Genomic DNA, 12,706 nt, shown 5'->3' on the forward strand with positions numbered 1-12,706 from the left:
GCTAATAAATGCATTTGCATATCATTATTCAATATTCATTTCGGTATTCGATGCTAAGTATTCATATTCAATTTGTATTTGAATATCTTAATATTCGCACACCCCTAGTTTTGGTGCAATAGAGCTGTGTGGTGAAGCATATCGAGAGTGGAAATGGGCCACTGTTACGAAAGATTGTACATGTCCCTTAATTATACACCCGTGCACACGCCATCCCATCACAGTACAAGCGGCGAAGCGTCTAATAACTGCACTGGCAGCCATTCAGAGCTGTTACTGACGTTGTGGCGATTGGCAGCCTTCCTCACCGTTACGTTCACCCGGATGTTACGGCCCAGCTGTTACGGATTTTTTCCCCAGTTCCTTGAAAAACACATCAGTGGGATTCTGTTGTATTAAATAAGTGCTAGGCCTAAATGCACAGGCAGCTAGGGGTGCCCCTTTCTGCGAGTTAAAAAAAAAAGCTTCACATGCACGCAACGCGGCACACTTATCGGCTCGTCGATCTTGCCAGCGGCGTAGCACAGCCATTGCGCACCATTTTCATGCCGAGGCAGAAATCGGTAGTCTGTCGGTTGGTCCCACTCTTTTGGTCGGTTGCGTGAATGCTGCCCGCCTTTGGACCGCGCGTGGCCCTGCAGTCACGCGACCGATTGGGCCGCGGACCGGCGTGCACGTCCAGCTTCAAAGACTGTCCCTCGCCCTCCTGTGCGGAGGGTGCAAGGAGTGGTCACATACCAAACGGGAACCGGGCAGCTCCGCTCACCTGCCCCTGGGGGTCGAAGAACTTCTCGACAATGGCCTTGATCTGGTCGAAGAGGATCGGGTACAGAGTAGGGCTCATCTCGTGGGCCACCAGGTCCTTGACGTGCTTCTGGATCTGGGTGCCAAACTTCTCATTGTGGCACACCAGCAGACGCAACAGCTGACCCACAAACCTGCACACAGACGGCAGAAAGCTCACTCAGCACAAATGTCATTGTTGTAAGCTTTAGTCTTTCACATGGATCAAAGTTGCGCAGTGGTCTTGTCTGAGCTACTTTCATCATCATCATCCGCCTGGCTACACCCACTGCAGGGCAAAGACCTATCCCATACTTCTCCAACAACCCCGATCATGTCCTAATTGTGGCCATGTTGTCCCTGCAAACTTCTTAATCTCATCCGCCCACCTAACTTTCAGCCGCCCCTTGCTACGCTTCCCTTCTCTTGGAATCCAGTCCGTAACCCTTAATGATCATCGGTTATCTTCCCTCCTCATTACATGCTCTGCCCATGGCCATTTCTTTTTCTTGATTTCAACTAAGATATCATTACCACGCATTCCCTCATCCAGTCTGCTCTCTTCTTATCCCCTTAACATTACACCCATCATTCTTCTTTCCATAGCTCATTGCGTCGTCTTAAATTTAAGGGGGAGGCTACCCTCGGATACCAACTTCTTTGTTTATTGAGATACCTTAATGAAATTTTCAGGATAGACTCATAGCAAAGTCATTAGTGTAAATACAAAATTTCATGCAGTTATGTTCGCCGGTTCTTAAGTTACAGCAATATGTCAGAATGGTGCACATGGTTTTCCCATTCCAGGCCTTTCTTGACACTTCCAAATTCCCTGAGTTTTCCAGGTTTTCCCTGAGTGCTGTTGCACACTTCCCCGAGTGATGCAGAACTATGTTTTATGTCAAGACAGGCTAAAACCATATCGCCTGATGCTGTCACTCTCTAGTAAGCACATGAAAAAAATAAAAAAGCGACTTAATCCAATTTGAATACTAAGGAGTAGTGTTTACGTTATTAAAAAGAGAATAGAAGGCAGGGGTTAGTAAAATGCACAGCAAATAAAGTGTCTTCGAAAAAAATTGCAAATGAAGTCGGACATTCACAAATACGAATAAAAGGGAGATGCACATAGAAGCAAATATATTCGAATATGAGCTATTTCTACCAAATGATAGCAAGCTCATGCAGTGGTATAAGGCCCGAATTCTGTCAGAATTGAGATTCTCTCTCAACCGCTCGTAAGTCAACCTCAACTGTCCTGACATACTCTCAGCCAGCGCACGATGCCTGAGTGTTGTGTTTCACTGCTTTAAAAAGTTTATTTTGATTTGGATGAGGGACACCTGCATCTCGGCATCAGCCAATTTTTTTCTTTTTTTTGAGCTCAAACTTCTTCAAAACGGCGGCAGCAAGCTTTCTTTCCCGTTTATTCCTCAATGCATACATCATTTCTGTTCTTGTCCTCCTTCTGCCACTCGTTCACCCCAAGGACCATTTGAAGCATCTTGGCCAGTTGCACAGTCCACGACTGGTTTTTAGAACTCCCTAGGGGTCGGGAAAACGTTTGAAAAATCGGCCAGTTGGAAAAAAATAAAAGCGTGTCATTTACTGCCCTTAGGGGCTCAAACCGCGACAGGCACGTTCGAAAACGCTCTGAAGGCCTGTCGGGACACATATTAGGCATATCGGTGCTCGTACTGTGACAAGAAATACAGGGTGTACGCGTGTATAATTAAGGAATGCATACTGTGTTCCGTGCCAATAGCCCCTTCCCACGCTTGTTATGCTTCACTGCAATACTTTTGCGTATGCTTCACTATGTAACATTTCTGTACCAAGGCGAAGCTGACTTTCGGGAACCAGCATTATGCAACGCACCGTGTTTTCTAAGTTCCTAAGCCAATCATGAGGACCACAAATTCGGAGTCCATGCCATTGCTGACAGCAGCTAATTCTTTCAATAAAAAACTCGGCATCCAACGGCAAGAAGCTTCATAGCGAACGTCGAAGCAGCTAGGCCTAGCGTTGCCGCAGTGGTGGCAACGGCTGCCAGCGGATCTACGTGCAAGAGTGCCGGTTCGAGGTGGCGAAGTAATCAAAACGGCAGCGGTGGTACCTTTGATTATTGCCGTTTCGGACCCGCGGTCACGGCAAAACGTACGGAAAATCGCACGGCGAAGAGTTCTTGCGTCCGAAATTTCACACGTTCTGATACGTTGACTCTATGGGTTATGTCCGAATTATCGGGAATCCAGAAAGTCGGTCGTTGACTGCACACTGGCAACTCCTCCAGCCGACGACAGCGCGTCAAAGACGATTCATTACGATTCCTGTCTGTTGCTCGAGCCAGCATTACCGCGACTTTCGACCCTTTCAATAAAATTGGCGCTAATTTTCCCTGATAGAGGCCCAAATGCCCTGAGTTTTCCCTGACCTTTTCCAGACTACTCAAAATCCCTGAGATTCCCGGTTTTCCCGGTTGGTAGACACCCTGGGAATCATAACGCAGGCCCATTTCCACACTTCGGGAAGGGGAGCCCACTCGCCAGCACTTGTTGACGTAGGTCGCGAGGCGGGAGATTGACTCATTGTCTAGGTTATGGAGAGTCTTGTTAGTAACCCGGTCCGGGCCGGGCGCCGATCAGGTGTTTAGTTCGAACAGGACTAACCGAATTTCTGCTTCGCTAAATTCCACATCCAGTTTCTCGTTTGCGACACCGTCGTATTTGGCGTGTTGGATGCTTTCAGCCTTCTTAAAGTAACGGTCACATATTGCGTAGATAAAGTTATCACCTTTATAATCTCTTACTAGTCTACGAGTCTTGTGACCTTGAGCGACCCGAGTCTCCTCCGGATCTAATAGGTGTCGAAAGAGGCGCCAAGCGCTCGCCCCGGCCATCTGCCTCTTGAGGCCGTTGCACGTCTTCCCATTGTGCTCTGGATACCTGGAGTGTGTGTTCTTTGATGTCTCTAATTATGCTATGCGTTTGCGCAACGCCTTATTATGTCTTTGACATTTCCATCTCTTTAGAAGTGCTCGCTCTGCTTCCCACATGTGTAGCAGCCTGCTGTCAATTATTTCGACGTTCGCCTCGGGCGGAATGTCGCTCGTTGCGGCGTCTACGTCCCTTCTGAGCGTCTCAGTCCACTCGTCTATGTCTGTAATCGGCTCGTCGCCTCATCCCGCTTCTTCTCGTTTCTTGCGGAATGTGTCCCACGTCACAAGTTTGAGTTTACGGCCTTTGCTTTCAGGGTTAGTCTCATGTCACAAAGAAAACAAAATCTTTTGATGTTGCCACTCGTTCTGCAATCTGCAGTGTTGGTCCCATGCCCTCTGGGCATAGAATGAACAATTACAATTGCTGGTGGCTATGTTTCAGACCAATTGATTTAGGGGCCGTTTCTTTTAATGAACGATGATAGGCTAAGGCAGCGAGAAGAAGAGTGCCTACTGTCCCAGCAAGTCAATATGCTGGATGCCATTTCGCGTTGGATGCGTAAAAGTAAGTGAAGGCACCCCCAAAAGCGATCCCTCCAGAGTAAAGCACCTGGCCCCCTTGACAACGTGACAGAACGACCACTCACTGTGTGACGGGGCAGAACTGGATGTCCTGTCCTGGCGTGAGCATTCCTCCGCCACCTCCTCCGGCCACCCCTGCCGTTGCTCCTCCTCCTTTGGTGCGGGCGTCCAGGGAAGTGAGGGTACCGGTTCCCCCTCCCCCACCGCCGTAGAGGGACGACCGGCAAGAGGGCACCAGAGCCCGAGAAGACGAGGACGGTGACCTGCGCTGCAGGCACACGCCCCCGAGGGCACACAGGAAGCCCGTCATGTTGGCCCACTCGTTGAGCTGGTCCTCAAGCTCGTGCTCGGTGCTCTGGTGGGAGGCACGCCGCTTGCCGATGGTGCGGTGCAGCGACTCGCAGATCATCTGGCCTTCCTCCAGCTTGGACTTGGGGTAGCTCACTAGTAGCTTGGTCACTGCATCCCAGTTCATGAATGTGTCTTCCCATGCCTGCGTCCAAGCAGTCACGGAAAAAGTGAATCCGTGAGAACAGCCAGTGACTTCAAAGTCAAAGAGCACGTCGTAGTTCTTGTAGGACAACGCCAGAGGCAATGCAAAAAATTTCGAATGTGTCTGTATCTGAGCAAGTTGGCACATTGTCAAGGTAAACTATTAGCCCAATTGCAAGACAGGAGAAAACATGAAAGAACAAGAGACCATGAACAAAATGCAGTTGATAGCCAGCAGTCCGTCTAGCTTTTTTGTGATGTCTCTAGCTTAGCAATTCCACTGACAACTATGGAAAGTAGGCAAGTGAAGTAGAACCTCGTTGATACAATCCACTTTGTATGATTTACTAGCACCAACGTTCGCAACCGAAAACACAAGAAATGACCCAATACAGTTATGGTTATATTTTACCAGTCGATACGTTCCAAGAAAACACAGTATTTCAGAACCAACGTTCAGTACATTGCTAAACTGCAATCGTATGATATGTTTTCCAGCTGCTAGATCCCATGTAAACAAGAAAAGGCGGAAGTGCGCAATCGAGAACAGTAGCCGCCCATTGCAGCAGCTTCCCCGAAGTACGCGCCTGTGTCCCGTGAAAACACCAGCGCCCACTCAGTCTCCTATTCCGATGCCAGCAAATCTCCTCCTAGGTCATCGCACCCTGCATTCACAGCTGTCACCACCAACCCTATTGCGATAAACATTTTCACACATCTGTGACACAGGGCACATGGCATAGTGTTACTGGACGCACACTGCACGCTTTTAAGATAACTCATATACACCGCCGCTCTGCTGCAAACAGCGCAAAATAAGCGCCATGTTTCGTTCTGCTGGCATTGTATTCTAGCATTGCCCACTGGCTTGGTTTCGTTTTGGTTTCCCATCGCTGCCCTCTTCAAACACTGTGCGATAGGAAAATGACAAGATGTGTCTCAGGCCGCTCAGGCGCCAACACGCGTCGGCTGGTGGGGTGGGTGGTGGGTCGGCTGGCCCCACCAGCCGACGCGTGTTGGCGCCTCGTGCCGCAACCATGAGTGCCAAGTGAGCATGTCAAAATTTTCCGCTAAGGCGCCCTGCTCGGCAAAGTTGCTGATCCAGGCTGAATATGAGTGCAAGTGTAATGCTTGCCAAAGCCGCAAAAATGAAATGTGCATCGGGATGCTCGAGCCCCACCAACTCAGCGTGTGTCGGCGTCTCGTGCTGCAATGCGTTGCATCGCGTAAACGTCAACTACTGTTGAGTCTGGCAAATTTTAAATGCATAAGCGTGTCTACGCCTACCCAGTGCGGACTAAACCAGCGCAGCGCACACAAAGCCATTAGCACTCAGCGCACTGCATCCCCATCGCAGATCGCTTTCAAGATAGGGCCCGAAGCAGCGAGTGAATTGACCTTCTTGCTGCCTCAAGGTTCAACGTGAACTAAGCGTAAAGAACACAGCACACACGAAGCTATCAGCACTCTGCGCACTCTGTCCCCATTGCAGATCACTTTCAAGATTGGGCCTGCATGGCTACATGGGCCCAATCTTTCTTTCCAAGCTTCTGTGCTTGCATGGTAATGCTCGTCAACGAGGCTATTCCAGCTGCAAGTTGTGACAACATACAATTGGTATGAAGATCATCAAGGCCGTATTTCTGGCATGCGGTGTGCTCCTATCATTGTGCCCTTCACTGTATCATACCTGCCAACCTTTGAGCTAATTCCACAGGCAAAAACTGAAAGGGTGGACTGCCTTTTTTTTTTATGTTTGCACTAAGCAAACAACTTTTGCAGATTACATATGCACTTTATTAGCAATGATTTACCTTTAGACACAGCCCACAAGCAGCAGCAAAGTTTGAATAACTCATACTGACAAGCAATCACAGTTTTCAGATCACATCAACTTTTCTGTTGCCGATTTCCCCTGTCCCGGGAACTTGTTGGAATAAACGTGTTCTACCTAAGCAGGTACCCTTCTGGTGTCTTTTCACTATCAGAAGACACCTAAAGGCACGGTCGGAGACCGACAAGCGAAGCTTTTGCTCGAACAGAATTCGTTTTTCGTAAAGCTTGACGTGACACTCGTAAGGTCACAGAATGAGCCCCAAATTCCTAAACGTTACGGGGAATTCAGGAGAGTTGGCAGGTACGGTTTTGGCATATCTCAAAACGGTGACTTCAATGCTGAGCATGCGAATCCAAACAATGCTCACCAGGGAACATCCCTGGGTGCAGTGCTCGATCTTCCTGAGCAAGGCCATGATCCGCTTCTGCAGCACTGCCCGACCTGGAAGTAGAAGAGGAACAGTGTGCTAAGGACAAGTGTCGGCACGGTAGGATGGGTGACTGTGTGACAGCTTCCAAAGCAATTTTTAAAGAAATAATGAGTTTAGTGCATACGTTCTTGCTCAAATTTCGATTTTGCAGCCAATTTGAATTTTTATGGACAGGATCATTCAATATAACATTTGGCACTGTTACTTGCCTGGTTTGACCCGACAGAAAATGTGAATCTGCCTTTATCTCGACCCCTCACAATAAGACGTTTAAAACATGGTAGCTATGCCCCCTTCAGTATCTGGACTGTGGCAAAGCAACATTAGTTTTCATAGATCACTTGGGGGAAGGCAGGTGTGATGCAGACACTAAGAGGCCTAGACAAATGCAAATCCCCACCTCTTTTATTGAGAAACATGGCAGGTAACCCATGCCAAAAGTTGAATTGAACAATGATAAAAAAAAGAGAGGCTCACTTTGTATTTTACCCTATTAGCACACAACAGCGCTCGAAACACTCTGCTAGCACTTTGTATGCTAACAGGCTAAAGTGTAATGTGGTTAAACCTCGCTACATCAAAGTCAGTAAAATTGGCAATTTGCTTCTTTACACTCAAATTAAACTTTTTATGCAAATAAGTAGAGTCTCCAACAGATATTTGTTTCACGAATGAGGCAGCAAAATTTTCCAAGTTGTTGGGCAATCTGAAAAAGCAAATCTGAATGAGAAAAGAATTTATTTTTTTCAATATGAGAGTCGGCAACGAGGACCAAATGCACCAGAAGACGGTGCACGTGATGCCAGGCCATCTGGGCATGCCCGCTCTTCTTCTTTGCACTGTTATGAGTCACTGAAGAAACAAGGGAATAAAGAAAAAGACGAATACAAAAAAAAAGGAAGAACAAGACATTTAATTGAGAAAGAGAGCAAGAAAGCACAAGGTGGCAGAGATAAAGAGAAAGAAGATGTGACAAAATAAGGAAGTGGCCAAACAAAAAAAACTGAATATATGAACAGAAAAGATGCTGAAAAATATACGTGGAACTAGTGGCCAGTGCTGTGAAAGGACACGTAGCAGAAGGAAGCAGCCCAGCTTCGTTCAGGGATGACAAGCAGGAGAAGGAGCTGGAGGCTAGACGTGACGGGTGGCTCACGGAGGCGGCGATAATCAAGCGATTATGCCGCCGCAGCTGCGACCCATGAGTCGAGCTGGCGCCCCACCAAAGACCAACTACATGCTGACGGCGCCATTTCTAAGAGTCCCTGCTGTACATACGATCTGCAGGCTACCGGAGTCGGTCAGGCGACTAAGGTGCGCCCCACCATCCAGACTTTCTGGCCAGAACTGTGGACCGGACCGCGGAGACAGCGATGCAGAATCCACAATGCGAATCGATGGGCCCAACGACTTTTCGTCGGAAACAGCAATGACGAGGCCACACAGAAACGCTAGTGGACTCGATGTAAATATTCTGAACTTACCAATACACTGTGTGCGAGCATTCCCTGAAAGCACTGTGCGTCGCATTTGCTGAACTGATAACTCAGTTCAGGGAATGCGTCGAATTGCTCGTGCTGTGTATAGTTTGTTGTTTATTAGGGTTTTCTACTGGGTTCGTAGTTTGCGTTCATTGATGATAGAGCCTTATTTGTTTTTTAATGTTCATGCCCCATAAAGGCTTTTCGCAACTCAGACATTCCTTATGTCATGGTTACCTCTAAACCAGGGCACACGGGCTGCATATGTGCCCCCGATCCCTCCCTCTTGCTCACTTAGAAAGACTGTGCTCATCAAGCCACCATTTTTCTCGGCTCACCCCCATCTGCTTTCACTCGCACCCAAAGCATACAGTGCGTGGGGCGCGACAGTTTCTTGTCACACTTGGACTTTATAGGGAACGTGAGAATATGGTGCTGCTCCGCTTCGATGGTTGCTCTTGGTTGCACGTCACGCCTGAGAGGTGCGTTTGCAAACAGCCACTTATAATTCAACCATTTGACCATCTGCATCCTCGGAAGTTTCCATTTATTGCCTTGGTATTCTTCTGCGGCAGCAGTGAAATTTTGTTATACTGAAATTCTGTATAAACACACTTCATTATATTAAGACTAAATAAATGGCGTTTTACGGACAAGAAGTTATAAAAAGTTAAAATACTTTGTTATAACGAGATTTTAGTTATAACAAGAACTGAAGTTCATTATGCTGAGGTTTAATAGAAGCAACAGGCCCAAATTTACATTCTTTCAAATTGATTTTTATATAGTGACTAGCACAGAGTGAAGCAAGGAAAAGCATAGAGGAAATCAGCTTTTCTCTTTTTGATAGAAAAGTAGAAACAATAAAAAGGGGAAATGAAAATGGACAAAAAGAAAGCTTACTGCAAGTGAGAGCCCCAAACAAAGAGGCTCTTGAGGTTTGTCCGAGAGAAATTCTACCATAACATACAGTGTTTCAGGCAAGCAAGCAAGGCTGCAGCGGACTTTACCTGAGAATTTCACTTTAAAGATGATGTTTCACCTGCTGTGTGGTACTGATAAGGACAGGAACTTCAACAGAAATGTAAACCAGTCCAATGTTTAAGCAACTGTTTCGGCCACCAGGCAGCTTAGTACGTGCCAGCTAAGCTCTGCCATTAATACACTTGGTGCGGTGTAGCTAGCAAAGCTGGTAGATGGCAGAGACAGTACCAGCAATGGCAGAGCAGTAGTCCCACACTGCAACTCTCCTATACGACCTCGAAATGCAAGAACGATAAAAGAAGGAGGTGGTGTCGTTGCGTACCGGTTGTGAGCACAGTGCTGGCTGTGGCTAGCTCTTGATAGACGTGGTAGTTTGGCAGCAGGTAGGTGACGGTCAGGTCGTCCTGGCCGCACCGTATGTCGGCCTCCTCACAAAGCAGGGCAAAGCAGGACATGGCGACGAGGACGGCGTCAATGTCAACGCTCCAGAGGTACATGAAGAAGACGACCTCTAGCTTGATGTGTGCCTGCTTGCAGATGGCCACGTGGGAGCCCAGGTTGGCATACTCGCGGTGCCGTGCCAGGAAGGCATTGCGGCACCGCAGCACCTCGCGCAGCCACCGCAGCACGTCTGTGTAGCCGATGATCTGGTGCTGGATCAGCTTCTGTGAGATCGAGAACAGTGCCTGCACACAGATAGAGACGAGGAGCATTCAGCAAGTGTTCCCTTGCACTGCAGCGTGATTAACGAGCCTGTACGTGCAATAACGAACACTTCTAGGTGCAAATGGGCATACCGCTCATATGACATATGCAGAAACAAGCTGTATGAAAAGCCCTAGGGACTTGGGGTGAATTGTGTCAGCAAGCAAAGATGTTGGCAAGCCTACAAGCAAGGCTATCACTCCAAGAGAATAAAAGATAACTGATTTCGCTTCGTGCAGCACAACATGGATATAACAACATATGGGAGAGTAGCAGCAATACATGAACAATTGTGTCATTTATCTGTGCCACTTCTGTTCTGTGAGTTGGCTTGTTAGCGGAGGGCTATTTGCAGTAGAATTTAGAATGGGCAACTAGCTCAATAAAGAGAAGAAAAGAAAGAAAACTGATGTTTTACGACATGCCCATTTGCAACTGGGTCCATACATATATACAAGCACAGAAGCTTGCATTTGGTACTGTTACTGTTGCAGTGGCGCAAGTGGGACAAAAACAATCAACACTATTAGGTTAATAAGGAGAGTGAACCGAGAAAGCTGGTACTGATTCATGTTGAAAATTTAGCACTAGAAAGGATGAAGACAAAGGAAAAACACACTACGAGCGCTTACTGACAACTGTAAGTTATCAGTACCTGCTTGTGGTAAATTTTCAACATGACTCATCAGGTCTTGTATTCCCCGAGATAATCCATTAAATCACTAGCCCAAGCAACGAGAGGAAGCAGTGCACTGCACCAGTGCAGTCCACTGACCTGTGAGGAGAGGTCCCAGCAGGTGTTGATGGGTGCCTCGGGGTTCCACCGCTCGATGTGCTCGGGCAGGTGCAGCACTCGCAGGGCCTCCATGGCCTCCTGCGCCAGGTCCTGCATGCTGGGCGGCTGGTGCACCAGCGACACCAGACCGTTGATCAGCTCCAGCGTGCTGCTCTGCACCTCGTGGCCGGCCTTGCCCTGGCTCTGCACGAGGGGAAGAAGCTCGTCACCCAATGCTCGGAGCAAAGCGCACAACCGGAACAGTTGTGCTGTGCTGTGCAGACGGTGCAGGTACTCCCTTCCCCAAGCAGCTGCAGCAGCAGGGGGCACTCACGTTGAGCATGAGCATGGGGTCGGCATGGATGAGCCGCACCATGAGCAGCAGCAGGTTCTTGTAGGAGAGCTGCTCCTCGGTCTTCTCCTTGAATTTGAGAGTGCTCACTTTCTCCTTCAGCGTCAGGCTGGGGATCATCTTGGCAGGTCCCCCCGAGGAGCTCCCGCCGTGCGAGACGAACCCTTGGGTGACGCGGTTCAGGGTGTCGGTGAACATGTGTCGCAGCTCGGGGGCCTTGGAGTAGAGCAGGTCCACCTGGGGCCACCAGGCCAGCCGCGGCTGGCTCACCACACGCAGGAGGGAGCCCAGCAGCACGTGCTGGTACGTCCAGGTGGGGCCGCCGGCGTGCAGGCACACCTGCGCACACGCATGCACACAGCAGCAGCCTCGTCAAGCCCACAGACATGTCCATCCATTGCTGTCCCGTGATAAAACTGTTGTCATTCTTCTGAGTTAAACGAAAAGAAAGAAGTGAGCCAGGTCTGAAGAACATTGTAACTCACCCAAGCACAGCACGGTATAGTTCCATAAACAGAAAACAATGCAGCAGATCAAACGTGGCCTGTTGGAATCTATAGCAAAGCTTTCCGAAGCTTTGCACAAACACGATGGGGTGCTTACGCAACTTTTTCCTCGTACTACAGTTACCGTCTAGGCTGGCAGATCACCTGGATGGTTCTGTTGCTCTTCAGTCACCTGACGGGACTACCGCCTATGACTCATTCTTCAACTTGACCGAGGATTTGGGCCAGAGCACTGCCCGTCCAACCTGACCAAAGAATTTCTGCCAAGCCGAGCACATATGGCCTCGCGATATCAATTTGCCTCTGGTTGGCGATAAGAGGAAGATTAGCGGAAGTTTGTCACGCATTTTGCTTTTTTGACGGGCACACAACCACATTTTTCTTGAGTGCGCTCACCTACGCAGTTCGATTAGGCTGTGGACGTAAATATTACTGTAAGAGCAGGAACATTTGTGACTTGCGAAATATTCTCGTGTACGCATATTCTAAGCCTTGAACTATAACAATGCATCGAATTTTTCATTCTTATAAGTTTATTTCGTTTTTTTTTTATTCTTGTTATTCATGAATAAAGAGTGCATATATACGAACGCAAAATATTTTTTTCTCACTTACGCTCACCCTAGAAAAATTACGATAATTGTTTTTTGAAATAGGTCCCTCAGAAGAATTGGAATCTGCAATAAAAAAAATCGACCCTGGAAGATAGCATATGGCGAACACAATCGACCGTGAAAGGGTTAAATTGTTAGAATGCTCCGTCAAAACAAACTGGTGCATGTTTAAGAGCAAGTTTCATTATCTGATCCATCGTTACATACCCTTACGGCCTGCGCACAAT

At 48.1% G+C, this 12,706-nt stretch overlaps 1 protein-coding gene across 6 annotated transcripts in view; it reads right to left on the minus strand.

Annotated features, from left to right (window-relative positions):
• Positions 1–12,706, minus strand: part of Nf1 (neurofibromin 1) — a 206,231-nt gene that overhangs the window by 143,075 nt on the left and 50,450 nt on the right. For 3 of the 6 annotated variants that reach the window (XM_075686679.1, XM_075686680.1, XM_075686678.1), the window contains exons 13-19: positions 11,342–11,698; positions 11,008–11,211; positions 9,850–10,213; positions 7,000–7,073; positions 4,369–4,796; positions 767–938; positions 539–706 (exon numbers count right to left, since the gene is read on the minus strand). In XM_075686679.1, the coding sequence (XP_075542794.1) occupies positions 539–706; positions 767–938; positions 4,369–4,796; positions 7,000–7,073; positions 9,850–10,213; positions 11,008–11,211; positions 11,342–11,698 (1,767 nt within the window). The remainder of the gene's footprint in view (positions 1–538; positions 707–766; positions 939–4,368; positions 4,797–6,999; positions 7,074–9,849; positions 10,214–11,007; positions 11,212–11,341; positions 11,699–12,706) is intronic. The other 3 variants (XM_075686683.1, XM_075686682.1, XM_075686681.1) reach the window with 1 other exon arrangement.

Source organism: Dermacentor variabilis, chromosome 3 (genome assembly GCF_050947875.1).
Source record: "Dermacentor variabilis isolate Ectoservices chromosome 3, ASM5094787v1, whole genome shotgun sequence".
NCBI classification, from domain to species: domain Eukaryota; kingdom Metazoa; phylum Arthropoda; class Arachnida; order Ixodida; family Ixodidae; genus Dermacentor; species Dermacentor variabilis.